Source organism: Gymnoscopelus braueri, assembly GCF_963280865.1.
Source record: "Gymnoscopelus braueri genome assembly, chromosome: 21".
Classification (NCBI taxonomy): domain Eukaryota; kingdom Metazoa; phylum Chordata; class Actinopteri; order Myctophiformes; family Myctophidae; genus Gymnoscopelus; species Gymnoscopelus braueri.
The window spans coordinates 45843597-45869957 of record NC_137623.1 but is presented as its reverse complement, the minus strand read 5'-3'; the positions used below and the strand labels follow the sequence as shown (position 1 = coordinate 45869957).

Below are 26361 nucleotides of genomic sequence, written 5' to 3'. Positions count from 1 at the left end.
CGTCCCACAGAAGGAGAGTTCTTCTCACACAGTATTACAACAGTCTGCTGTGAGGCCGATTCAAAGTTGTTAAAGTGAAGTGGGTCTGTCAACTTTGTTTCAGTTTAATGTCTTTTACGCATAAATTGGAGAAGTTCTAGCCTTAACCACATGAATTGAGGTCTTTCCAAATGGGTTCCAAGTGATCATGTGTATCTCATAAGATAAACCCTGATGAGGCAGTGAAATACTGGTGGTGGCCAAAACCGAAACAGGAACAAAGAGTGATTTGCTGGTTTCACAAACGTTTTTGAAGGGCTACTGGGGTTCACGTGAATAAGAAATAATCAAATGTATCAAGTCTCGCTCAACTAACACCACTGCAGTGGCCGTTTCCATTAAATTTTACGACCATAAGGTGGCAATGTTTTTAACTTTACATTTTGTATCTTCAACACAATGAATAGAATGGACAAAACATCCGCCTGTGCCTGTTTTGTTTATTACTTCCCTACAGATATCAGATCCATGCTGAGAACTAAAACATATGTCAACAAAGCTCTCAAGCAAACTGTAAACTACAAGGCCAATAAAGCTACTTGTGTGTTAAAATGACCCTTATCATATCACAAGATATCATATTTATATTAAATGGAAATGCAAAGACAAAGACAATAAGATGACATACTAAAGACAAATAAGATTTCATTTATTGCATTTCAGTAACATCACTGACTGGAGAGATCCAGCAGAAATGCCCCCTGTCCTCCAACTCATATAACCATGATAAAAACAAACGATAAAAGTTTCCCTTACAAAAGCGAATATAAGAAAAAATAACTAAGTGCTCTGCAGGGAAGATTATTGTGCGTAAAAGCTGTATAACATACATGTAACATAAACATAACTGTTAATCAATACAAACAATGACTGGAGGTCATTCTCAGTTACAGCCAGGGAAGGAAAGTAACCAGCGATGCTTCTGGCTTGCCTGTTAGTGCTTTTTGGGGGGGTTTGTCCTTATCCATCATGAATTGCCGTGTTATATTATTGTGTACCTTTAGTTTGAAGTATGTTCTAGTGTTCCCTGTGTCCTTTGTAGCCATGATACCTGTGTTGTCTCACCCCACCCTGTGATTTATTGATTATTATATTACATTACAGTCATTTAGCAGACTTACAATAAGTGTATTCAACATCGGTAGGGAACGAAACTACTAATCACCAGAAGTCTTAAGTGCGTTCTCTTCTAAAACAAGCAACCAAGAGTATACCTAGCGCTAAGGTAAAAGTGCTATAAACAAATGAGATAAATAGGAAAATCAAATGAGTAAGACCTAAAACAAATAAGTGCATCGGAAAAACAAGATCCAATAAAAAAAATTAAACAAGAGCTTGATTATCTGGTTCACCTGTGATCCCTGCTAGTGTCTAGCTAGCCAATAGTGTGTTGATTGTGTTTTTGATTGTTTGAATATGTTATTAACAGTTTGCAATTAGTACATAGGTACGATTTACAATGATCGTTAAAAGGAACACAAAAAGCCCTAGGGGCTTGTTTCCACTGTGGTCCTGAATGTGGTTTCAGTTCACCCGTGTTGAGTTAGTCCCTGTGTGATGATATTACCCTCTGTGTTCTGTTCCGCATTGCCAGTTTGTAATTTGTGTTCCGTTTGGCTTCCATGTGAAACGTACAGTAATCCCATGGGTGTATTTGTGTTTCTTGTGTTTTTGTGAATAAACGGATGGATGTCAGCACTGCCTCTTTGTCCTGCATTTGGGTCCTACCAAAGCTTTGACTATTTGTGACATTATCATTACGTAGGCATGCACCCCCTCACTGTCAGGTGAAAAGAAGCAGCTGGTTACTCCAGGTGTAACAGAGGAGACATGGTAGTAGGTAGGTACTGTAGGTACACTCTCCCTCCCCAGACAATGAATATGAATATATGAATGTTGTCAGCAACAAGGAACACCAAGTGCTTTGATATATATAGTATATATAAAAACCGAGATGAATAAAAGCCACCCACTTTTCTATATCGGCCCTTTCAATTTTCTCTAAAATGTAAACTGAATCCATAGATATAAAGTGTAAAGCTGAATGTCAAACATTAATCATCAATGCATATCATATACTTTGGCAAAAAAAATAAAAAATTATCTACACTTCGCATCAAGAATAAACTCAATAAAAATGCATGTGTTTATACACACATTGACAGTGCAATGTCTGGATATGCTTAAGGCTTTGGCAGACAGGCAGCGTGTTGTGTAATGGTACAGTAGGTTCTTGGCTCAGTGCTCCAAGGCCTGATTAAAGTGCCTCTTCCCATCCAGGTACAGCATAGACTCTATGAAAGATAAAATAAAGAACACAATCATTGATAACGCTATAATTGTTAATGGTAAATGGTGTAATCAAACAACTGGCATAACCAAACACAATTCACTGATAAAGTATAATAAAACAAAATGTAAAAGGTCAGGTCAGAGCGTGAAGTTAAAACCATGTGCTAAGTCAGATAAACTGGTAATTAATTTGTGCATTGCAGTTTTAGGTTCCACAACTCACTCAACAGAATTCAGCAACAGTGAAACATTAAACACCATTATCTAACATTTAGAACTTCTGTTGTAGTTTAGAATAGTCAACATAATTTATAACATATGTTATAAAAACTACAATATTATTTTGTTTCTACAAACCTTCAAGATGACTAGTGACCATGATTGATAAACTTAATCAAACCTTAGAGGCAATGGATCTGCAGGACATGGTTCTGCCCTACATTTGACAGTATCCAGCTTGGTACTGTAGTTAAGTACAATTAAGGTACTTCCAATTTTCAATACTTTTACTTCTACTCCACTACATCTCAGAGGCAAATATTGTACTTTTTACTCCATTACAAGTATTTGAAAACTTAAGTTACTAGTTACTTTATAGATTTTGTGAGTTGTAGATCTATTTTCAAAAGTTTTTTTTTTACATTTGAAAACTTGTGAAATGGGACCTTCTGCATAATTTGATGACGATACTTTTGTACTTTTACTCAAGTAAATTTTGAATACCAAACTTGTACTTGTAACAGACTATTTCTACAATAGGGTATTGATATTTGTACTTAAAGCCATGTGTAGTGTGTGTGTGTGTGTGTGTGTGTGTGTGTGTGTGTGTGTGTGTGTGTGTGCGTGCGTGCGTGCGTGCGTGCGTGCGTGCGTGCGTGCGTGCGTGCGTGCGTGCGTGCGTGCGTGCGTGCGTGTGTGTAGCAGTGGGTGCCTAACCTCCGTAGGTCTTGGGGACGATGTTGGGGACGTCGGTGTCTGTGGCGAAGGTGAAGTGAAACACGTTGGTGGTGTTGTGCTGCTGGGTCAGCGGGTCCATAACCTCTGTGTGAACTCTGACCTGGATGCTCTTCGCTTCGGTGTAGCACACCTGCCAGACAGACAGAGCAGTAGATGGTCCGACTCAGAATGTGCTTTAATAGTACAATAACGGTCTGCTAAAATATATTCAGATACAGTGGGCATGTATGTACATACAGTACATAGGACCACAACACACACACACACACACACACACACACACACACCTGGGATGAGAGCAGCAGCAGGGAGCCGATCTCCACAGGCCTCTGGAACAGAATATCATCCACCGCTACCAGGTTGGGACGACAGCCTCTGTAACAACACACAGCATGGTCACATTCACTGACAAGATCCATCACATGGAAAAAAAGCTTTCAAAATGTTAATTTAACCACCGCTTGAAAACAAGCGTCCCGATTCTAGGGGGGAAATATTTGCCATAAATAGCAGATCTACAAGCTCACTGCAAAGATATTTGGTGTAGAGGGGAAAAAAGCAGGGGGTCGATTATTGACCCCTTAGGGACTCTAGTCAACGAAGTAAATGTATACAGTATTTTGTTGCTGTCGGGCAGAATCCTCCTACTCCTCCTAATCCGCCCTACTTGATCATACTACAGTGTCACATAAAAGTACCAAAAGTACCAGATCCACAAGCTCGAAAAGCGGCACCAAGCGACGCGTTTTGAGCTTGTAGATCTGCTACTTTTGTCCAAACAGTTTTGGACATGAGGTTTCCACCCGACAGAGACGATAATGATTTAAGTGTTTAAACAGATCAAGTTTTCTAAAACTTTAAAGATATTTGAGTGACAAACGATGAAAATATGTTTTTTTATTCCTGTTTAATTCTGTCTGTCTGCGTGTTACTGTGGTCTCTCTAACATGAACACTCACCCATACATGCAGGCGTTGGCCCAGCCCAGCTCGTAGGCTTTCCTCATCAAGAAACCTCCGAAGATCCTGTTGAAAATGTTCCTCTCCTAGAGAACACACCCGCATAGAGACATTAAACAGTTGGGGAGACCTTCCTACTCTGACAAACACAGGCTTCCTACTCTGACAGGCTTTGCACAGTCCATGAATGAATGGTTTATCTCAAGTCCTCCTTTAGCCCGAGTCGGTTTCACAGTCTCTTTCGCCCTCCAGATATTGTACACACACTCAGCTGTAGACAGATCTAGCCTGAACCAGAAGCGTAGCCAGCGTAGGTAACCGGAACGCTCACCCCAAAACACACTCTGCCCCGTTTTTTCTGCGGGCTGCTTGCCCCAAGCGGTTCTTGTATTCGTTTTACTGAGGTTAAGGTTAGGAATATGTTTAGGCATAGTTTTGCTGAGTTTAAGTTTAGGAATAAGGCTAGGTTTAGGCATAGTTTTACTGAGGTTACGTTTAGGAATAAGGTTAGTTTTAGCCATAGTTTTACTGAGGTTACGTTTAGGAATACCTGGTGCTGACCGCTCCGAGGTCGCCGGATTAGACCCGGGGAGAGCGTGTTTTGGGGTGAGCGTTCTTGTATTCCCACAGTAGAGGCAATGCAGGCAGCTGCCTCCCCAAGTGAGCTCTTGCCTGCCCTGGCCTGAAAGACTGACCGAGGGGGGAAAAAACTAAAACGCTTTACATCTCTGCTTAACGATAGATGGACGGGGAGCAAATCACCTCCCCCCAGAAAATACTCCAAACGTCTGTCGCAGTGATTAGGCGACTGATATTGCTTAACAAAAAACTGGGCAGGCAGGGCACCAATTCACACCCTCAACACCTTCACTGATATTAGTCATTGCGCTCTCACTGTGTGCGGCCAGTGAGAACGGCTGCATTCATTAACATAGAGCAGAAGAAAATCTGCGTCTGTGTGCTTATGCTTGTGCGCCTGGTTCGATTTTAAGCGTTAATGTTCACCCCCGAACCACCACCACATACTTGACTCCTCTTAACGGAGCCTTCCTGCATCTCACCTGAGGATGGCAGATCTCCAATCCTTTGACTTTGGCATCTTCCATCCACACAGAATTAGGAGGCAGAACCCGACTCCGGAAACTCACTGTCCTAGAAGAGAGCGCAGGCACAGACACACACACACACAGTCAATACAGATTGAGTGTGTCTGTAACATCTTACACCGTGTGTGGTGTGTGGTGTGTGTGTGTGTGTGTGTGTGTGTGTGTGTGTGTGTGTGTGTGTGTGTGTGTGTGTGTGTGTGTGTGTGTGTGTGTGTGTGTGACTCTGTCTGTGTTTATGGATGTATGTATGTGTGTGTCTATGTTTGGATTTCGTACTTAGAATCCAGGGTGTTGAGGAACAGACTGTGTACGATCTTCCTCTCTTCACTTGCAGGAGCCACCTTCAATAGCGACGCAGTACTCAGCTCCACGCGACGGGTCTTATTGTCTGGATGGACATACAGGCGCACACGAGAGAGGAAGAGGAGGTTACAAGTTGGTCATTACGATGTATAAATTGGGCTTAACCACTTTCAACCTGCTGTCCATATTTTGGGCATGTCATAAGCATTTTTTTTTTTTAAACAAGTATTTAAAAAAAAAAATCTAAATATCAGGTCAACAAGCTCACAGTGAGCTTATAGATCTGCATTTATTTTATGTTCATGCATGTCCATCACTCAATTGCCTCTTACTCTCTCCTTCCTGAAACAGTTTCTCCTCTTCTGGCCCCTCAGGCTTCAGTGGATTCACAAAAGCTGCCCTGTGGGTACAATAGAAAGAGTAAATTAAAGCAGAAGTAAGTAAAGTAAGTAAAGCAGGAGAAAAGTACAGCCCTCAGTACAGAGCCACCAGATTGATAAACGACGTGGGGGGACATTAATGATGGGCGTGGCCAGACGATGGCCGCGGTCAACTTTCACAGTGTTGCCTAGTGCCTACACAGTACGGGTTTCACTTGGTGTTGTTGTGGCGTTCAGTGTGAAAGAGCCATTCACACAGTCTGTGACATAGCAGACAGAGACGGTGCTCAGAGTGGCCAATACACAAATGTGTAGGCTAGGTATCCAGACTGAATTGTGGGGAGGCATTTTAACCGGCAAACCCAACCCCCCACAGCGCACATTCCGTATCTTCAGTGCATGACACTGGCGTGCAACGAAATATAAAACAGCCTTTATGTTAACATGAGATATTTTTCCCCAATGATGAGCTACAGGCAGAATAGTATGACATGTCATGTCACAATGATATGGTAACAAATTGTTGAAAAGGGAAGAGAGAATGGTATTAAGAAGCGAGAGAAACTGTAAAACAGAAGCACGGTTTGAAGGGACTGAGAGGAGAGGAAGTCTACATGAGTACACAGGTCACATGTTTAACTACCTCTTGTTCTCTGGGTCTCTGGCCACCATGACAAATGTAGCATCCAGAATAGGACTGTAAGCTCCGTCATGGTACTGGAAAACATAAGCAGTCACATCACAAATACCCCAAAACAATAAAATGTAACTTTATCACAGACTGTACTGTATAGTATTATTGTGCATTAGTGTGTGTGTGTGTGTGTGTGTGTGTGTGTGTGTGTGTGTGTGTGTGTGTATGTGTATGTGTATGTGTATGTGTATGTGTATGTGTGTGTGTGTGTGTGTGTGTGTGTGTGTGTGTTTACCTGGGACATGTGCATCTTGGCTTCAATGGAAGTCTTCCCCACCCATGTCACGTGACCGGTGAACTTGATGTCACAGTCAGGGTAGACGGTATGCTTCCTCATGTCTGTCATCACAAACGACACAAAATATATACGAATTAGCAGTCAGCCACAAGGGCCAAGTCTTTAGCAACAGATTACTTAATGGAGCTGAACAGTTACAAACTAATGAACAGTTAGGCATACAGTATAGTATAATAATAGAACTGGTTTTCTACGGTTTCTAATGTTAATCGCCCTGTAACTCAACCAATTTGGAGCTGATTTTAGCCTCAGATGTGTTGGCCCCTAGAGCTGACGCAGAGATTCTGTCTGGGACAGTGGTGTCACTGTCTCTATCGGTGAAGACAGTGGCCGTGTAGGACAGGGGTTCTCAATCTTTTCAGGCTGCGGCCCACCGGGGGGGGGGGGGGGGGGGGGGTCTCCAAATTATTTTGGGGAGTCCCCAGATGATTAGCTTAATGTGCAACATTGTTTTCTTACTCAACAGTAAACAAACCAACAGACAGTATAAGTATATACAGGGTATCTGCACATTTCTTGTCAAATTGTCAATTGTCAAATATATACGCAGTGCAAGGCATTGTGAGCTTGTAGTTCTGCTGTTTTCACAATATTTATCTGTGGAACCGAGTCAAACTAAATGTAATGCCTACAATTCCAAGAGCTTGTCAGGGTGGGGGGGTTCCCAGTTCAAATATGATTCTTTAGGGGGTCACGGCCTGAAAAGTTTGGGAACCCTTCTTAGACTACACCACTGGTTAGGTCCCACTCCATTACTGCCCTCCAAGGAAGACGCTGCCATGAAAAAATCTTCAACAGTTGACTATTTTGGTCACACTTTTTTTATTATTCTCAGCATTATTAAAAAGCCTTTGATTGCAGTGTGTGTGTGGTGCGGTTGTCTTGTGGTATCTGAGTGCCATACCTATCTTGTCCACCAGGGCGGTAACGATGGACAGCGGAGACCGCGGCAGCGCTTCATTATGGGTGTGAGAGTAACTGATCAGTACTGAGAAGAAGGAAAGAGGACAGAAAACAGTTCTGAACATCAACTCAGACAGGGAATTATAATAAAACAATACCTTTATTTATTTGTTACCACATACAGAAAGCGCTAACACAGTTTTGTACAAATATCGTCTCTGTCGGGTGAAAACCTCATATGTTCAAAACTGTGACTTTTCAGGACTAGCAGATCCGTAGCAGATCCGTCGCTTCGCGCCGCGTTTCAAGCTTGTGCTACTTTTGATGTGACTTTTGTGTGACACTGTAGTACGATCAAGTAGGGCGTTAATTTACGAAAAATACACAAAAAGTGAAAGAATATGGAGACAAGAGGTTTCTGCCCCACAGCAACGATATACAGAATGATAACATTAACATTGTTAACGTGTATAATATGGTACCTGCTAAACTATCAAGATCCTCCAGGATTCTTCCAAACCTGTAAACAAAGAGAGATGTGATTTAGAAGCAGTTCACGAGCGTCTACTAAAATGTCTAAGTCGTGATTGTAGAAAGAGGCAGGAGTATGTTAAATGCTTACGGTGTTATTAACAAGCTTTGTCTGACTACTTTGTGTACTTATGATTGTATAGACCCCTTAACAGACGACGTCACACTGACAAGAACCAGTATGCACTCGCAGGCCGGCACCAAATGAAACCCATTCTGTCATGTCTCGCTAGGACGCGCCTCACTAGCCAACACACAAGAGGAGGTTGAATGAACTGAAACCAGCACACCCCGAAACAATATGTTGGGAATTGATTGCATGAAACAATCACCTGTGCGTCCAGTCTCAATGTCGGTAAACAAATAATTGGTCTATAAGAATAAGAATAAGAATATTATTCAAAGAGTATTATTCAAAGGGTGGGGTTATGCGTTGAGCAGGTGCAGACAAATGCTTTGCTAATTTTATTGGTATCTAGTTATAAATTATTGAGCCATTAACCTTCAGCCCATGTCTGTGGGTCTAGACAGTATGTTCTTGTTAGAGTACATGCTGTATCTAATACAATTAGGTGAGTGAATACGCAGTGCCACTTTATTGCATAACCTTACTTCCGCGTTCCTGTGTAATTCAATACAGTACCTCATATTACTGACAGTGACTGCACTGACATTGCATTTCTTCGTATCGGTTTCACTCTGTGGCTCAGGAGCACTGTTGCCAGATTTTGCGAGAGAAATAAGCAATGAGGTCTATGAAAACAAGCTCAAAAGAAGTGACTCGGCCACATGAGCACATTAAACATATACATGATGACGATGCGACTCACTGTGAGCTTGTAGATCTGCTATTTTCAAAAGAAAATCTTGACAAAATGTATTATTATTATTATAATATTATATATTTTTTATACACAAATCTGGTAAAATATTTTCAGATGGGGGTCCGTGGATAAATAAATACATACATTTGGGGGTCCTAGACATGAAAATGTTTGAGAACCACTGGTTTAAACGACATTAGGAAACAAGCCCAAATAAGCAACTACACTTTAGAAACAAGCCCAAAAAAACGCAACCCCTAACTGGGGGTGACAGTACCTGACACTGTTGTGGAAGGTGAGGTACTTCTCTCTGAGCTGAGGCTGAGACCCTAGGGGCAGGTGGGCCTCCACATAGCTGTCCTTCATCCGCCTAACCGGCAGGTCACTCTGAGACTTTGCCAGCTGGGACGACAAGGCTACGCGGTCCGCTAAGGCCTGCTGGTGGTCTCTGCAGGGAGGGAGAGAGCAGAGTCGGAGAGGAAGAAATTATTAGAGTCAAAGGTGTGAGATTAAGAGTCAAGAGGATGAGTCAAAGAGGTCAGATGAGAGTGAGAGGATGAGATGAGTCAAGAGAGGATGAGCCGAGAGTCAAGAGAGGATGAGATGACAGATGAGTTCGAGATGTGAGACGAGAGTCAGAGACGCGAGAGATAGTCAGAGGATGAGATGAGAGTCAGAGAGGTGAGTCAGAGAGGTGAGATGAGAGACAGGTGATGAGATGAGTCAGAGAGCTGAGAGATAGTGAGGATGGGATGAGAGTCAGAGGATGAGGTGAGTCAGAGAGGATGAGATGGAGAGAGACTCCAGATCCCACTTGCCCTGGTTTGACTCATGACCCCTCACCCTCCTCAGAAATCATTCAACGGTCATAAATGGTTTTGGATTTTTCCATGAGCTTGTACTTCATATACATGGTCTGCTCCCAGGCTACAAGCTGGTCTAACCAGGTCAATCACAATCTTTATGACATTGTAAACTTTATGACAGTGGTGTCCAACCGTTTGTCACAGAAGTCCAACTATGCAGGTTCATCCCAACTTAACGCTAGACCCGGTCATTTCATTAAGCAATTGGCTGATGTTCTTATTCTCTAGGTGATGGACTCCGCTCTAACCCTAACCCTAACAGACTAATTATTTTAAACTTGTATGTTAGTTTGCTGTAATATGTTTATGTTAGTAATATTTATAAATATTGGAGTCTAGCTGACCAATCTACAAATACAAATCTTTAAGAATGTATGTAAATATAATTCTAATTTAGATGTTCAAAACAATTAATCCCAAATTGGGCTTTAATGGTAGAGTAAGTGATATTTTTTGGTTAAAAAAAGTGTTAAATTGCTCTATATTCTGATAGTACTCATTGCTATAGTGTGTTTGTTCAGTAACATGAGTCTCCATGACTCTCCAGCTCTTTATTAAACAGAAAATGAAACTCAGAAAGGACACAGGTTAAACAAGTAATTGGAAGTGATGGCACAAAGAAATGAGCAGACAAAATAGGAATTGGAACACTATAAAATGTAAGCTGATAAATGGGTACTCTCTCCTAATTAGCTGGAATTTTGCAACCCACCTGAAAATGTATTTTCTGCTCATTAAAGAGCTGGAGAGACGGGGAGACCCCTGTTACTGAACAAACACTCTATTGCAATGATTACTATCACAACCTTTTAACAAAAAACGTTATGTTTTAACCAAAATATATCACTTGCCCTACCTTTAAACAAGAGGAGGGTGTGGAATATGTGAACTCTAAACAGCGATGGAATGAAGACCTGCATAGTTGGCCCTCTGTCGTGCATGACTGGCCAACAATGTGATATATTTCATAATGTGTTAACAATTATCTTCAGGCGTGTCCACATGGCAGTTAGTACTGTAGCGCACCAAATTATACAGTAGCTTTTACAGGAAGTCTAATCATTGCACAATACAAAAGGACAATACTAAGTCACTGTCCTTATCTATATGGCACAAATTATAGATATTTGGCTTATAAATTAATTAATAAACACTGGACACTGTCAAAAACGTCTATCTAAGCTTTTAAAAAAAAGAACATGCCCAATGCCCAGATCCTGAAGATATTCAGTACTTTTAATACATGATTGTTTCAGTACCTCCAGTTAGTAGAAGCTCCCACGATTGCCCTCAATCTGTTGCGAACTAGAAAACAAAAGAGCCAATAAGGACATTCTCTATGTGACGTTTTAATGTAGAAGTGTGTGTGTTTAGATGTGGAGTTTGTGTATAAAGGTATAAAGTGTTATTTGTCATTTTCTTGTTTCATTTTGCCTCAATCAAAACACCAGTAAACTGCAGTCTCACTTTACTGTGGTTAGGTCTGTTCGTATGTATCAAGGTTAAGTGTAAACAATTCACTGAGCGATTGATATCTATTTATGTTGGCTTTGAAATGTTTAGAAATTTGCAGTTGTATTGCCAATTGAAATATGTGGTAGTGAACATCACCAGAAACATCAGCAGAAAGAACATACATTTCTATGGTAAAACACATAACACAAGATTGAGTTTCTTTTAGAAACAAGTAAGAATTTGCAATGAATAATAAAATAGTGTTGTATTATGCAACAACTTCCTCTTTGTTACATCAATAGTTGACTGCAACTATTGATGTCCCAATCATGAGCCAATACAAAACAAGAATGTGAAAGCAGGTGGAAAAGATAAGGCAGCCCCAAGTCAACAGCCGGAGCAGCCAGATAACTGACAGTCTAGTGTACGGCACTAAGACAAGGACTTTGTAGCCAAAGATGAGAAATAACAAGTCTAAAAGCAGTGCTAGCAGCCTCTAGAGTCCAAGCTGCTGGTCAAAGGGTGGTACTAGAGGAAAGGCCACAGGGTCACCAAAATCATCTTCTGGGGTTCACAGAGGTGCACAGAACATGCCACGACAATCCAGCAGTATGTACCAGATACATTGCTATGGTAAAAGTCTTGTCATGAGCATCAATTAATAGCAAAAAAATGTAGTATGTTTCCAAAATACAAATAAAGAATCTTGATTTTGCTAATTAAATGAGTGATGTGTTTTCATTGTTGTTGTTTCTTTAATGTAGATATAAAAGTGATATGCCTATAATGAACCAATCCAGATTAATTGAGTTGAGAATTAATGATATTGTTAAATCTTTCTAAAGATTTAAGAGTATTGTTTATTTGGAAAGTGAAGTGAAGGCTCGGACTAGTGAGACTATCGCTCTGACTGGGGAGGATTATTGTGATTGTTTGGGAAGAGCGGGGGTTAACGTTCTCTTGTGTGTGTACAATGAGGTCACATGTTGACAGCCTTTCACTAGAATGAATTCCACTATCTTGCTTTTTTATCCAACATCTCTTTGCTGTAGCTCTGAGGCTAAAAATAAATCTGTGGTTCCACTAAAACTATAAACGTTAGCTTCTGGAAAAGGCATAGATACTTGGCAGAGAGAGGTGGTATCAGGTAAGGTTCAGACAGAGTCCACCAAAGCTTTAAGGAGGTACAGTAAGAGGTAAGCCTGTGCATGAAAGGTTTCTGTCACCAAAACTGCATTCAAGTGCATAAAGAGTACTTAACAGGAATGAATGCAGCATCGTGCAGAGGAAATGCTACGGAATTAGAAGCCAATTAGGAGTCAGGTAGAGGAGTTTTAGCTGGTTAAGATTCGTCTTGATTTACCAACACACACCATTGGCCATATGTAACTGTGCATCTCCTGTGGAGAAACAAAACAGGGTCAAAGAAAGGTGAAGGGGCGAGGGGTCAGATGGTATGACTGGATGGAGGGGAGGTCTCAGACAGTGTTTTCAACTGATTCGGTCAAACTAGTCTAAGAACCACTAACTACATGAAACTACATTAAATGTTTCTCAAAGTGGGAATGCAATAGCTCAAACTACATAATTTGGTTGAGAATGCGGCATATATTCAGAGAAAAAGTCTGACAAACTAAGATACCTTGTCAAGGCTGCTATAGCAGTGTTATCACTGAGTGACGATTGATTACAAATGCCAGTAGTGATGGGACGTTCATGAGAGATTCGTTCTAAATGATTACGTTCAGGGCAGGCGTTCATGGGAGTCAGTACTCAGTACTACATGAGGACGGAGGCGGGCTGTTCTACCCACGACAAACTGTTGTAGACTTTTACACTAGACATGCATGCATTGCAATTTGAATAGAAATAAAGATGTATTGTTCCTGGACAATAGACAGCTATTGGTCAATTAACACAACATTTCAGTATGAAAATAAATAAATATGCATGGTCCTAGACAAGGGACAGGTACTCTAGGTACTGGTCAATTAACACGTTTTACTATTCATGAACTACATTAAGTTAAAGGCAATCGATAATCATGTGAGTGTACTGACTTAGGCTGCTTTGTATAAAATAATGAATTTGTGGAAAAAAATCTCGACTGATAAAAAAATAACTTGACATTATTTATTGTCGTTATTCATTACTTCTACACATTATTAGATTGTGCAATTAGAGCGTGAATGACAGTGCTGTGTTTCTGTGCAGTCATGTCAGTGGGATCAGATGCACACAGTGCATGCATACAGTAGCCCATGCGCTCCGCCGGGACCGGAACCACTTCTGAACGCTGAACGTGAATGACTGATTTGAACTGATCTTTGGAATGAACATGAACGAGATGATTAGAACACAGAAATGAACGATAATTCCCATCACTAAATGCCAGCAGTACGCTTTGTCCTCGTCCAAAACAACCCCCTCCCCTAAACGTGTCCACTGTTTGCACAACGCACATCTGTGGCCACAACACAAACAAATCAAATGACACCGGCCTGGCATGTCAAAACACTTTCATGTCATTGGTCTACACACATTATGCGTATGCAGATGTATACTGTTGACTGATCTGCAAACAATGGAGAGTTATGCTTAATATACACATGTAATATATAAATCTGGCTTTATGGAGATATTATTTGTCACTGATTAGAGATCGAGACCTTCCCTCCATCACAGTCAGTGTGAAGTGAACCAGGTTCTGGGGGGAAATCATTCAAATCAAAAACGGTCATGCAGATTATCCAATTAGTTGTGTTTTCCACCTTACCTTCGATCATGTCCGGAGCCATGCCCTGCTGAGACACGCCCCGAGCACAGAACGCCCTGGACGCAGTGGACCGCAGCAACAGGAACCTGAACCAGGGAACATGGCATCAACTAGTATACTTTATTAAGAGCCTACATCCTGTTCTAATTATAGACGTAAAACGTAAACAGGCTGGGCAGCCAGCACACATGTCTGTCATCTCTTGGCAGAGGCACAGATTAGAGGGTACATGAGGACACATGATGTCTGGTCTTCACCCTGTTGATAGACAGGTCCTGACAGCTGCCCATACTGTACATGAGCGTGGTTAGCAAGCTGCTGGTTCAGTGATTTCTACTGAGTTTCAATGAGTTATTCAAAAAGAAGCTGGCACACCCCTGCCTCACCCTATCTGTGTAAACAGTCTCCACCCACGTGGGGCCAGCCAGGGTATACAGTATAGTCCATAATGCAGTTAATGTCTTTACATCTATACATAGCTTCGTTCCGACAATATGTCATTAGTTGAGACAATCTACATAAACCCATACCATACATTAACCTTAACCCATACACAATCATCATAAAAAGGCAGGTCAAACTGCAGAGATTTTGATGTGGTACAGTATGTGGATACATACTAAGCTGGTTAGCAGATGTGCTAATCGCCAGAGTACAGTATCAACAGGAGGAGCATACCTCTCAACCCTCCTTAGTCCTTACTTCAACATAACAGTTACATCTAGCTATAATAATGTATCACTGTATCACACTAACCTTGGTGAGAGCATCTCAGCGCACTGTTGATACTACTACCAACCAACACAAGACCAGATGGGACGAGGGTGATCTTGGTGATGATGTCTGTCTTTCCACAGCAGTGACTGAAAATAGTACGGATACTTCCTGGTTGGTTGTGTCAGTGTAGCCCCGCCCACTAATGACGTCACGTAGGTTTAGTCCTGGGCATAGGGGTCCCAAGCATGGTCCCAAGTCATACGAGTCACACCACCAATATATATATATATATATATATATATATATATATATATATATATATATATATATATATTCATTTATTTATTTGTATTTATTTTTATAAATAAATAAAAGAGAACTGCCTCAACAATAAAAACAAGTATAAAAAACATAAGAAATCCACTCTTAATACGTTGTCATATATGAGCTGTCACAGTAGCTCACTGTGAAGATGGTCCATTTGTAGCCCTGATGTCATGACAGTCATGAATGAACTTAAACCTGGTGTTTGCACTTTACTTTCTCCATTTACGCCCGTACTTTAACGTTCAGATTTCAAATATAGAGAAATATGCTTTGCCGGTTGCAGATCCAGTTTAGCCACTACTAGCCTTGATACTGTCATATATTATGACCATATTGTGTGATCCAAGGCTAGTTATTATGGTAATTATGGAATATGGAAACGGTGTCTGTATGTATGTGTGGATGCAAATGATCGGATACTGTAGGCGGGCTCTCTAGACAAGATCAGTAGATAGAAACCCAGCAGTAAATAGAAACCTAGCTCTGGTCCATAGCGTTAGAAGGAGAGAACTCTAACGCTATGGACCAGAGCTAATAGAAACCCAGTTTTCCACAGGTACTGTGGATTGTGCGGAAAGCCCGTCTGGGTCATGAATAACGGTTTCGTTCCTCCCTTATGTTTTTGCTTTGATCCCAGTCTAGTCATATTAATTAGTAGATTAAACTCCAACAAAATAAAGAGTGGTGACATGTAAGGTTATTATAGTTTAGCCTTTATTTAAAAAAAATCTAGTTTTGACAAAAGCGGGGTTAGTGTAGTTTTTAGTTTTTAAACACTTAGTTTTAGTTTAGCTTTAGCTGATCTACAAGCTCACAGCGCATCGCATAGTGACACATTATGAGCTTGAGCTTGATCTACTATTGTCACTATTTTTAAAGGTTTTTTAAAATGTTGTGACAAAGACTAAAACTATGGACATTTTGCACATGGTTTTAGCTGGTTTTGTAAACACTCAGTTGTTTAGGCAATTTTTTTCCTGCTTTCTTGGGTTTAAAATCATCTTAACAGACCTTGTGTTGAACTGTACTTCCCTGTGCAAACTGTTAATAGAGTATTAAATCAATCAATCAAAGAGTTATGTATTTGTTTAGTTTCAGATACTGGTGACGCATGTCCACACCATCGTCCTGATTGGCCAGAACGTGCAGAGTTCCGGGGTTAACAGTCCCGCCCCGCCGGGGTCCAGGTTATAAAAGCCCAACAGAAACAAAGAGCACTTCAGTCCAGCTGATCTTGACCCATAAAAGGGTGTTTTTGCTGCATGCCAGTCCACCGACTAACGCGCACGGATCCCCACCAGGCTCATAGTGGAGGGTAACCCCCCTATAAGCGAATGAAGAAAATTCTCCTGCTTCACTTCACATACAGAGGTCTCGTAAGAAAAGGGAAAAAGAGTAAAAGAAGAAAATGGACAAGTATAAGTTACGGAAGGCTGAGCCCAAGGACGTGCCTGACATACTGCGACTCATAAAGGTTAGTAGGCCTCTACAGTGTTGTTGTTGCGGTCTGGAGCAGGGTTGCCAGATTTTGTGAGAAATAAGCAACCAGGTCTGGGAAAACGAGCCCAAAAGAAGCAACTAGGGCACTTTAAACCTATTTACTGTATAAATTGAAAATAGCCGATATACAAGATCACAACGAGCTTGTAGATATGCTATTTTCAAAAATCTTATGTAGAATGTGGAATATTTTGAGTATTTTTTGAAACATTCTAACACAAATCTTGTATGGGGCTCCCTCGCACAAAACATTGTCAGATGGGAGGGGGTAGGGGACAAATGCATATTCATTTGGGGGTACTTGACATGAAATTATTTGAGAACCACTGGTTAAAATAATTGTGAAGCAAGTCCAAATAAGCCACTACACGTTAGAAACGAGCCCACATTTTCTTTTTCAAGCAACCTTACAGAAATGGAAGCCCAGGCAAAGTCTCTTAATGATTCCAGTTGGAATAGATTTGGAGGATGAGATTCTATTCTAGCAAGTCCTCCTCCCCCATCATGAGCTTAAACCTTGTAGAGTGCATGCATGGCTGCCTGGCCGTTGGGGCGGCATCATATGACACCCAGATGAAGATCAGATAAACCTCTAATCCCCCATGATGAGGGCATTTACCCGAACCGTTCGACGATGGACCAGTGTTGCCAGATTGCTAGATGAAAACAAGCTCTAAAGAAGCGACTTAACACATGAGCACCTTTACACCTTTATACATAGGCTATTTGAAAATATGAGCTTGTAGATCTGCCATTTTCACACAAAAAAATACATTAATTTGGGGGTCCATAACATGAAAATGTTTGAGAACCACTGCAGACATGGCAACACTGCGACGGACGTGTACTATGGTGCGATGACGAATGTTTGAGGAAGCTCTTTGTTGGCTTGGCCCTCAACTGGCTCATTTCCTCATCATGATGCTGGTCTACCCGGATACAGGAATGCCTAATATGGTCATGGTTCATCTCACATCTAGGTTTAAACACTTACAAAATCCTCTTACACTTGGTCACAATCTGGTATTTTGGAGAAATAAATAGGCCTACATTAATTAAATGAGAGTGTTTGCCTATAATGGCAAGCCTTTTAACTAGTTCTCTCTTAATAAAGTTTCTTTTTTATTTTGTTGTAATGTGACTTGAGTTCCAAGAAAAGCACTATATTGGCTGTAGTATTATTAAAAAGCCATGTTATGGTTTGGCGTAGTCTTTGAAGTTAGTTTTTGTTATGGAACTTTGTTTATTTATGTATTTTACAACAGACACGATGTCTTTTGATGATAATGACTTAATCAGGATTTCTGTCTATTTTAGGAACTTGCAAAATACGAAGAGATGGAAGATCAAGTTCGTCTGACTGAGAAAGGTGAGCGTTTTCTTTTTCCCCCCCATCTATAACTTATGTAAACAAACAGAACACACACCTAAGTGCACGCCTGCACGCTCGCCAAAGTGCTTACAAACTTTACTGTTTGCAGACCTCCTCGAGGACGGATTCGGTGACCAGCCATTTTACCACTGCATCGTGGCAGAGAGCCAGGGAGAGGAGAGTGGTAAGGAGATCTCTACATGCACATTGCACACATAATAGTAAACTGCAGCCAACATAACACACCCTCCCCATTCCGCTCCCCCACGACAACACGCCACCCGTGAGCAATAAACCGCCCGAGGGGTGTAAACTTAGTTATGAGTACATTTAGCTCAGTATCTCTGACTACAGTAATGTTTTTAGTGCTTTTAGTCAGTATTTACTATGTGTTGAGACTGTCTACACCAGAGGTATCAGAGGTATAATTTCAAATGTACAGATATTTGTATTTATTTATATTCTGTTTAGACTGATGCTGATTCTATTCCCCCCGTGAGTTTAATGCGTTCATCCTCGTGTGTGTTTACATTCCTCCGGATGCTGACGTCACCACAGCTGTGGACACACTGACCGAACAGCTGTCGGGGGCGGAGCGCAAATACCCGGACAGTTTGGCTGTGGTGCTTGGGGACTTTAACCAGGCTCATCTTAGCCGGGCTCTCCCCAAATACAGACAGCAAGTCACATGCGCTACAAGGGAAATGAACACTCTTGATCACTGTTATTGCACTATTCGGCAGGCATACCATTCTGTCCCCCGGGCTGCACTGGGCAAAGGAGATCACCATCTCATCCATCTGATCCCTCGCTACAGGCAGAGATTAAAAATATCAAAACCTGTAGTGCGGAGTTTCAGAGTGTGGTCCAGTGAGGCAAAGGAGAGACTCTGTGCCTGGCTGGAGAATGCGGGCTGTGACCAGGACCTTGTTGAGTGGGCGGGGCCTGAGGCTGGAAACAGTCTGGATGAATACACGGACACTGTGACATCATTCATCAGCCTCGGTGAGGAAGTTTGCGTTCCTCTCCGCTTCAGGAAGATCTACAACAACGACAAGCCCTGGTTTTCAGCCCATCTCAGGAGGCTGAGGTCAGAGAAGGAGGTGGCCAGGCGCAGCGGTGACGTGGCTTTGTTCAGGCAAGCAAAGTACGGGTTTGCCAAAGCAGTGAGGGAGGCGAAACATCGCTTTTCAGAGAAGCTGCAGCAACAGCTCTCTGAGGGGAACTCCTCCTCGGTCTGGAAAGGCCTCAAGACCATCACTAACTATAAACCAAAGTCGCCACAAGCGCCGGATAATCTCCCCCTGGCGAACGAGCTCAATGAGTTCTACTGCAGATTTGAAAGAGAGGTTCCCTCCCGCCCTCTCCCTCCACCCCCCCAGCCACAACCACTACCTCCGTACCCTAGTGGGCCCCCCTCCTCCCCCCCCCCACCCCCTCTCTCTGTCTCGGAGAGAGAGGTGAAACTGCTGTTCGGGAGCCAGAACCCCCGGAAGGCGCCCGGCCCGGATTCTGTCTCCCCCTCCGTCCTGAAGCACTGCGCTGACCAGCTCGCCCCGGTGTTCACCAACATCTTCAACGCCTCACTGGAGCTGTGTCATGTCCCAGCATGCTTCAAGGCCTCAACCATCATCCCCGTCCCCAAGAAGGCCAAGGTCACAGGCCTAAATGACTACAGACCCGTCGCCCTGACCTCTGTGGTCATGAAGGTACTGGAGCGCCTTGTCCTGGCTCATCTGAAGCGCATCACCGATCCTGTGCTGGACCCGTTGCAGTTCGCGTACAGAGCAAATCGATCCACGGAGGACGCCGTGAACATGGCTCTGCACTACGCCCTACACCATCTGGACTCTGCCGGCAACTATGCCAGGATCCTGTTTGTCGACTTCAGTTCGGCCTTCAACACTATCCAACCATCCATCCTGGAGCACCAGCTGTCCCTGCTGCAAGTGCCTGCCTCCACCTGCAGGTGGATTACGGATTTTCTTACCAACAGGTCTCAGCGTGTGAAGCTGGGGAAGAGCATTTCCAGCTCCAGGTCCACCAGCACCGGTTCCCCGCAGGGCTGTGTCCTGTCCCCTCTACTGTTCTCCCTGTACACCAACAGCTGTGTTTCCCTCCACCCGTCGGTCAAGCTCCTCAAGTTTGCCGACGACACCACCTTGGTGGGCCTGATCTCCAAGGAGGACGAGTCAGCCTACAGGAGGGAGATCGAGCGGCTGCGTAGTTGGTGCAGCAGCAACAATCTGGAGCTAAATGCCCAAAAGACAGTGGAGACGGTGGTGGATTTCCGGAGGAAAGCAGCCCCTCCCCCTCCCATCATGCTGGGAGGCACCCTGGTGAACTCTGTTGAGTCCTTTAAGTTCCTGGGCATTACCATCTCCCAGGACCTGAAGTGGGAACTGAACATCATGACCCTTCTGAAAAAGGCACAGCAGAGACTGTTCTTCCTCAGGCAGCTGAGGAAGTACAGACTGTCGAGGGCTATGATGACCCGTTTTTATACGGCCATCATCGAGTCCATCCTCACCCACTCCATCATCACCTGGTTCCCCGCTGCAGCTGCAAAAGATCTCGTCAAGCTGCAGCGGGTGATCCGTTCCGCAGAGAGGGTGATTGGCTGTCCCCTGCCCTCCCTCAAGTCCCTGCACGACTCCAGGGCGCTGAGGAGGGCAAGAAAGATCATGGCTGACCCCTCCCACCCTGGCCACGGCCTCCTCACCCTGCTTCCCTCTGGGAGAAGGATGCGGCTGCTGAAGGCCACCACAGCACGCCACAGACTAAGCTTCTTCCCCTCAGCTGCCAGGCTGCTCAATGAGTCTGGCTTCCCTTCTCCCCCGCCCCCAAGGGTCACTGAAACCTGAAACCTGACACTGGCAATGACATTGCACTACTGTCCACTATAGCACTTTATATTATCTATTTTCTTGCACGGTGTTGTTTTGTGTTTGTTGTTATTTATGTTATATGTGAAAAAAGATTGAAACACAATCATGCATTGCCAAAACAAATTCCTATGTGTATTACACAATGGTAAATAAAGGAATCTGAATCTGAATCTGAAGGTTCTTGGTCCTTGCTCACTACAAGTCGCTCTGGGTAAAGAGCGTCTGCTAAATGCCTAAATTGTAGGTAAATGAATATCATCATAAGCTGATTGAATATGTCGGTAGCAAAAAACGAAAAAGACGGTATCTTCACACACACGCATCACGTGACATCAAAAAAACAAAGCTGATATTACAATACGTTTGTATGTGGTCCTCTGTTCAGGTCCAAAGGTAATGGGGTTTGCGATGTACTACTTCACCTATGACCCCTGGATCGGCAAACTACTCTACCTGGAAGACTTCTTTGTCATGCAGGAGTACAGAGGTGAGAGACTCTTTTCAGTAGGCAATTCTTTTTGCATAATCGTTTCCATGTTAAGTGGGTTATACATTTTCAAAAATAGTGGAAATGGCAGATCTACAAGCTCAACGCGTTGTGAGCTTGTAGATCGGCTATTAAAAAAAAAAAATCTGTATAAAATATGGTGTATTTTGGGCAATATTTATTTTGATTATTGGTATGGGTCATTTCTTTGTGCATTTATTTTGTCATATCTGCTCCGTGCAACTTTTGTTTCAAAGCCTTTTAAATTATGTTTTAGACAAATTGACAATAAAGTAAAAATTCATAATCATGACAGGCCTAATGCAAAGGGGATAGATTCTGTAATACATATTTACCCTTTGGCCGACACTTTTATACAATAAAAGTGCCCTATTCACTGTCTCAGGTTGCCACCAGTAGTTATTTAATTGCTTTGTTGTGTTAACTTGCATTTCCCCCAATTTCTTCCACCATCCAGGGTTGGGAATCGGATCAGAGGTGCTGAAGCTCCTCAGTCTTGTGAGTACACTTTTTATTATTTTATTTTTGAGAGGGAGAGAGACATTGAAAGAATGACTCCCATCAAGTGTTCAAGCTGTATGTTCTTGACATCAATGACGCCCCCCCCCCCCCCCCCCCATTGCTCACAACTCCTCCCTGTCCTTTTCTTGCACTTTAATACGCTTGAAGTGTTCCTACCTGAACTGCTGTCTATAGAAGAAACTGAAGTCGTTTACATAAAGTAATGTGGCAGCTACTGGGGGAAAAAATGCTGTTGGTGTCTATAATGTACCAAGCTCATATGTTGTTTTTTTAAATCTTATTTTTTATTATTATTATTAAGACTTATGCTGCTGCATTGTCTGAAGGAACAAAATAAGTTGTGCTCTTATGTACCTGTACACAATGATGTAACAATAAAACACAACCTTGATGGTATTGCACCCTTCTGACTTCGTTCCATCTCCTCCATCCCAACCATCCAGACTGCGATGAAGACGCGCTGCAGCAGCATGCACTTCATCGTGGCCGAGGACAACAAGAAGTCCATCGAGTTCTACAAGCGCCGCGGCGCCGAGGATCTCTCTCAGGAGGAGGGCTGGCGGCTCTTCAGGTTCGACAGCGACAGCCTCGCGAAGATGTCCACCCCTGCGGAGGAGTGACAGAGCTGTACCCCCCCCCCCCCCCCACCCCATGCAGGCTCGACGAGCAGCGCTGCTGGAGGTCACACACAGGGTTCAAAAGTCGGGGGAGTCGTCGGACGAGAAAATGCATGGCGATGTCGTTCAAACCTGGCACTGTCCTGATGCGTCTGTCATTTGGCTTTTGTTCAGTGGCTTCCGATCAGGAGTGATGATGATCTGTTAAAACGGGCAGATCTGAGATTTGGTGTCTTTGAATAGCTGGTTATGTACCCCATAGGTATCTGGAAGAGTGGGCACTAAGGACAAGTGGGCACCTCGATGTAAAATGGGCTATTTTTCCCAAAATGATAAATAATAAAATGTTTGGAAAATGGTCTTAAGTAATGTAAAGTATACATGATTAGAACATGCTTGAACATTCGCCAATTAAGGCCTGATATTTCTACAATTGCTACAAAACCTGTGTATCCAATCATTTTGGGCATAAACAAGAAGTTGATGGATACATTTAGGTCTGATAATAATGATGTACCGTGCATGTTCAAATCATGTATACTTTACATTACTTCAGACCACTTTTCAAATGTATTTAAAAAAAAAACATTTTGGACAATTACCAATTTTAGATCAAGGTGCCCGCTCTTCTTTAGTGCCCACTCTTCTTGTATCCACCCCATATAATGGAATTGGTCGTTTGCACAGGCATGGCTCAAACTCTGTATATATGACTCTGGCATAACCATAGTTTAGCTTTAAAGGGGGATTTTTATTGTATCTCTTGGCTAGGTTTCAGCATGCGCTAATGCTGATGTAGTTAAGCATACTAATGTAGTTAAGCATACTAACCTTTTTAGAAGCTTTTCTTTTAACGTAATGTCTTGCTGTTATCACAGCGACGACGCATTTAGTGATGATTTTTTTTTGTGTAACATGTTGACTCTGCTGATTGGAAAGAAATGTTCATGTTATAACAGCTATTAAATGGGTAAACTGATCAAACATCTTTTACTGTCTAATTCATTACACTCAAACTTAAGTAAAAGTCATTTATGAGATGTGAGAAAGGATTTGTTGGCCCCAATCGTATTATGTGAAAGTAAATCTGAACTATTTATCTGAATTCCGGACTTTTACTTGTAATGGAGTATTTCTAAATTGGGATATTGATACTTTTACACGTAAAAAATGTGAGTAGGCCTACTTTTTCCACCACTGGGAGCTGTAAAGTGACCTGTGCCCCTAAAAAGTGAAGTCTGTTGGCAGATAAGTCAAAAACAAGTCATCCCCACTCACTCACCCCCTCCCCACTAAATCTGATCTCTCACCATAGAGTTAGTTTGGATAACAGCTAAATTTACATCACTGACCTTGGTGTAACATCATTCAGAACCGTCCTTCATCTGCTAGACTGCACACATTATCTTTTCTCCAAAGTACATTGGCTGAAGTTACTGTTTTGAAAGCACATGAAATTGGACCCAGTCAAAACAGGACTATTATGCCATCCTAACAAAAATAGCCCATTGTTTAATTTCTGGAACAGGTTATCTTCTGTGCCAAAAACAAATATTGCCACAGAACTACAACTTCATTACATTTATACTATTCACCGCAAACGGAAATATCAACCCATTAAAACCTGGAAATTGTGTCATTTCAGATTTTAACTATACATATGGCAACATAAGTTTTTCAAAACACTCTTAGGATTTAGAACAGTGGTTCTAGAAAATAGCAGATATACAAGCTCACAGCACGTCACTTCGTGCTGCGCTGCGAGCTTATACAGCTGCTATTTTTGAACATTTTTGAAAAACATCTTGAAAGTGTTTAACATTTTTTGAAATAATTTTGATTTTTTTAAAACAAACTTACTACCCGTGTCAGTAACAATAAAGTTGAACTGAACTGAACAGAGGTCCAGTCAATGCAACAGTAATGCAACAGTGGAAAGGGTGAGCACTTGTCTGAAGTTACCAGAGTCAATTGAGTCCTTGAGGGGATTCCAGGGGCTTAGAATGCACCCTTACGGGTAAATCTGGCTCTTGGAATGTAAAAGTTTGAGAACCACTGATCGCGGATACAATCGGCCGAAATGAGTTTTCTCAGACGGGTGGTCGGCCTCTCCCTTACAGATAGGGCGAGAAGTTCAGTCATCCACGAGAGACTCGGAGTGGAACAGCTGCTCCTTGACTTGGAAAGGAGCCAGCTTAGGTGGTTCGGACATCTAGTATCGATGCCTCCCGACCGAGCGTCTCCCTAGGGAGGTCCTTGCTGCAGCACGTCCCACTGGGAAGAGACCCCGGGGCAGACCAAGGACCAAATGGGGGGATTCCCCAGGGGGAAGTTGCTAATGTTGCTCGGGAAAGGGAAGTCTGTAAATCTCTGTTGGAACTGTTACCCCTGCGAGTGCGACCCGATTCCGGATAATCGGTTGAAGATGGATGGATGGATGGATGAATTAAGTCACCATCTGTCCTTCATGAAGAGATGGAGGGACAAAGGTGAGCCACTCATCGTCGGGGGCAAATTCAGAGTGTCAAAGTGCATGGTTAGAGAGATCGTCCACAGCGGAAAAGTACTGAGTTGAATTTTCACAACAGATTTAGGCTATGTGACGTCTGATGTATGAACCCCATCCTGTGGAGTCATATAGAAACATCATTTATAACATTAACGGAAATGAAACCAAAACAACAGATTGTGTATCAGATAGTGTTCAGAGAAGATCATCCTATTACAAGAAATGTCAGTGAAATCTGCTGTGCTGAGCCCCTAACCCAGTAGTTCTAAAACGTTTTCGTGCCAAGGACCCCCAAATTGATATTGTATTTGGCCGCGGACCTCCATCTGAAAATGTTTTGTGCCAGGGACCCCCAGAAGAGAAGAATTTATGTAAAAAAAACAAAATCCAAATGATTAAAAATGTCCTAAACATTTTCGATATTTCTCAAAAACTTAGCAGCCAACATATAAATGTATAATGGCTAAAATGATTGTGATTCTATGTTAACTACTTTTGCTGGGTACCCCCTGAAACCCCACCAATGACCCCGCCCTGGGGGTCCCCGGACCCCACTTTGAAAACCAATGCCCTAACTCTCATTTTGAGCCACACTTCAAAAGGTAAAAGACTAAAAGAGTACAGGAATGCCTTTAGGTGTCAACATTTATGACAGATTATGATCATTCGGGTCCACTGCTGACCCAAACTCCCTGTAGACTGGGGAAGCTGACGAATCTGTGAGCTTACAGTATGTTTTATTTGTGATGCCAGGCTATAACCGTGGCCTTTGATCCTGTCCTGGGTCTTGTTTATGTCAAGCCATTAGACTTATCTGGTTAAAGATTAACCATTCTCCCAGGGCGACAGGGGGGGGGGGTCTGTTAATGACGATCCAACTTAGGGAAGCAAGTGCGTCTTCCCAGGACAATCCGATATTTGGATTAGTTTGATAGGATGGCCACAGTGACACCAGGTGTCACAAAGAGATGCTATATAAGGCAACAGTGTAATTACTAAATTACTATACTGAACTTAA

General features: G+C 42.5%; 2 protein-coding genes across 2 annotated transcripts; one reads left to right on the top strand and one right to left on the bottom strand.

Moving 5' to 3' along the window:
* Positions 1-667: 667 nt before the first annotated feature.
* acot9.1 (acyl-CoA thioesterase 9, tandem duplicate 1) lies at positions 668-15261 on the bottom strand. The gene is made up of 16 exons (XM_080417846.1): positions 15140-15261; positions 14384-14469; positions 12981-13007; positions 11412-11457; positions 9564-9734; positions 8414-8451; positions 7933-8016; positions 6966-7069; positions 6680-6753; positions 5989-6056; positions 5630-5741; positions 5309-5399; positions 4248-4333; positions 3576-3663; positions 3268-3418; positions 668-2333 (listed from the first exon to the last, which is right to left on the bottom strand). The coding sequence occupies exons 1-16, from the start codon at positions 15151-15153 to the stop codon at positions 2278-2280; spliced, it is 1296 nt and encodes a 431-aa protein (XP_080273972.1). The 5' UTR covers positions 15154-15261; the 3' UTR covers positions 668-2277.
* A 1374-nt stretch (positions 15262-16635) lies between these two features.
* Positions 16636-23812, top strand: LOC308077623 (diamine acetyltransferase 1-like). Its single transcript, XM_080418381.1, has 6 exons — positions 16636-16901; positions 18245-18296; positions 18409-18483; positions 21573-21674; positions 22153-22193; positions 22661-23812. The coding sequence occupies exons 1-6, from the start codon at positions 16836-16838 to the stop codon at positions 22835-22837; spliced, it is 513 nt and encodes a 170-aa protein (XP_080274507.1). The 5' UTR covers positions 16636-16835; the 3' UTR covers positions 22838-23812.
* Positions 23813-26361: the final 2549 nt, after the last annotated feature.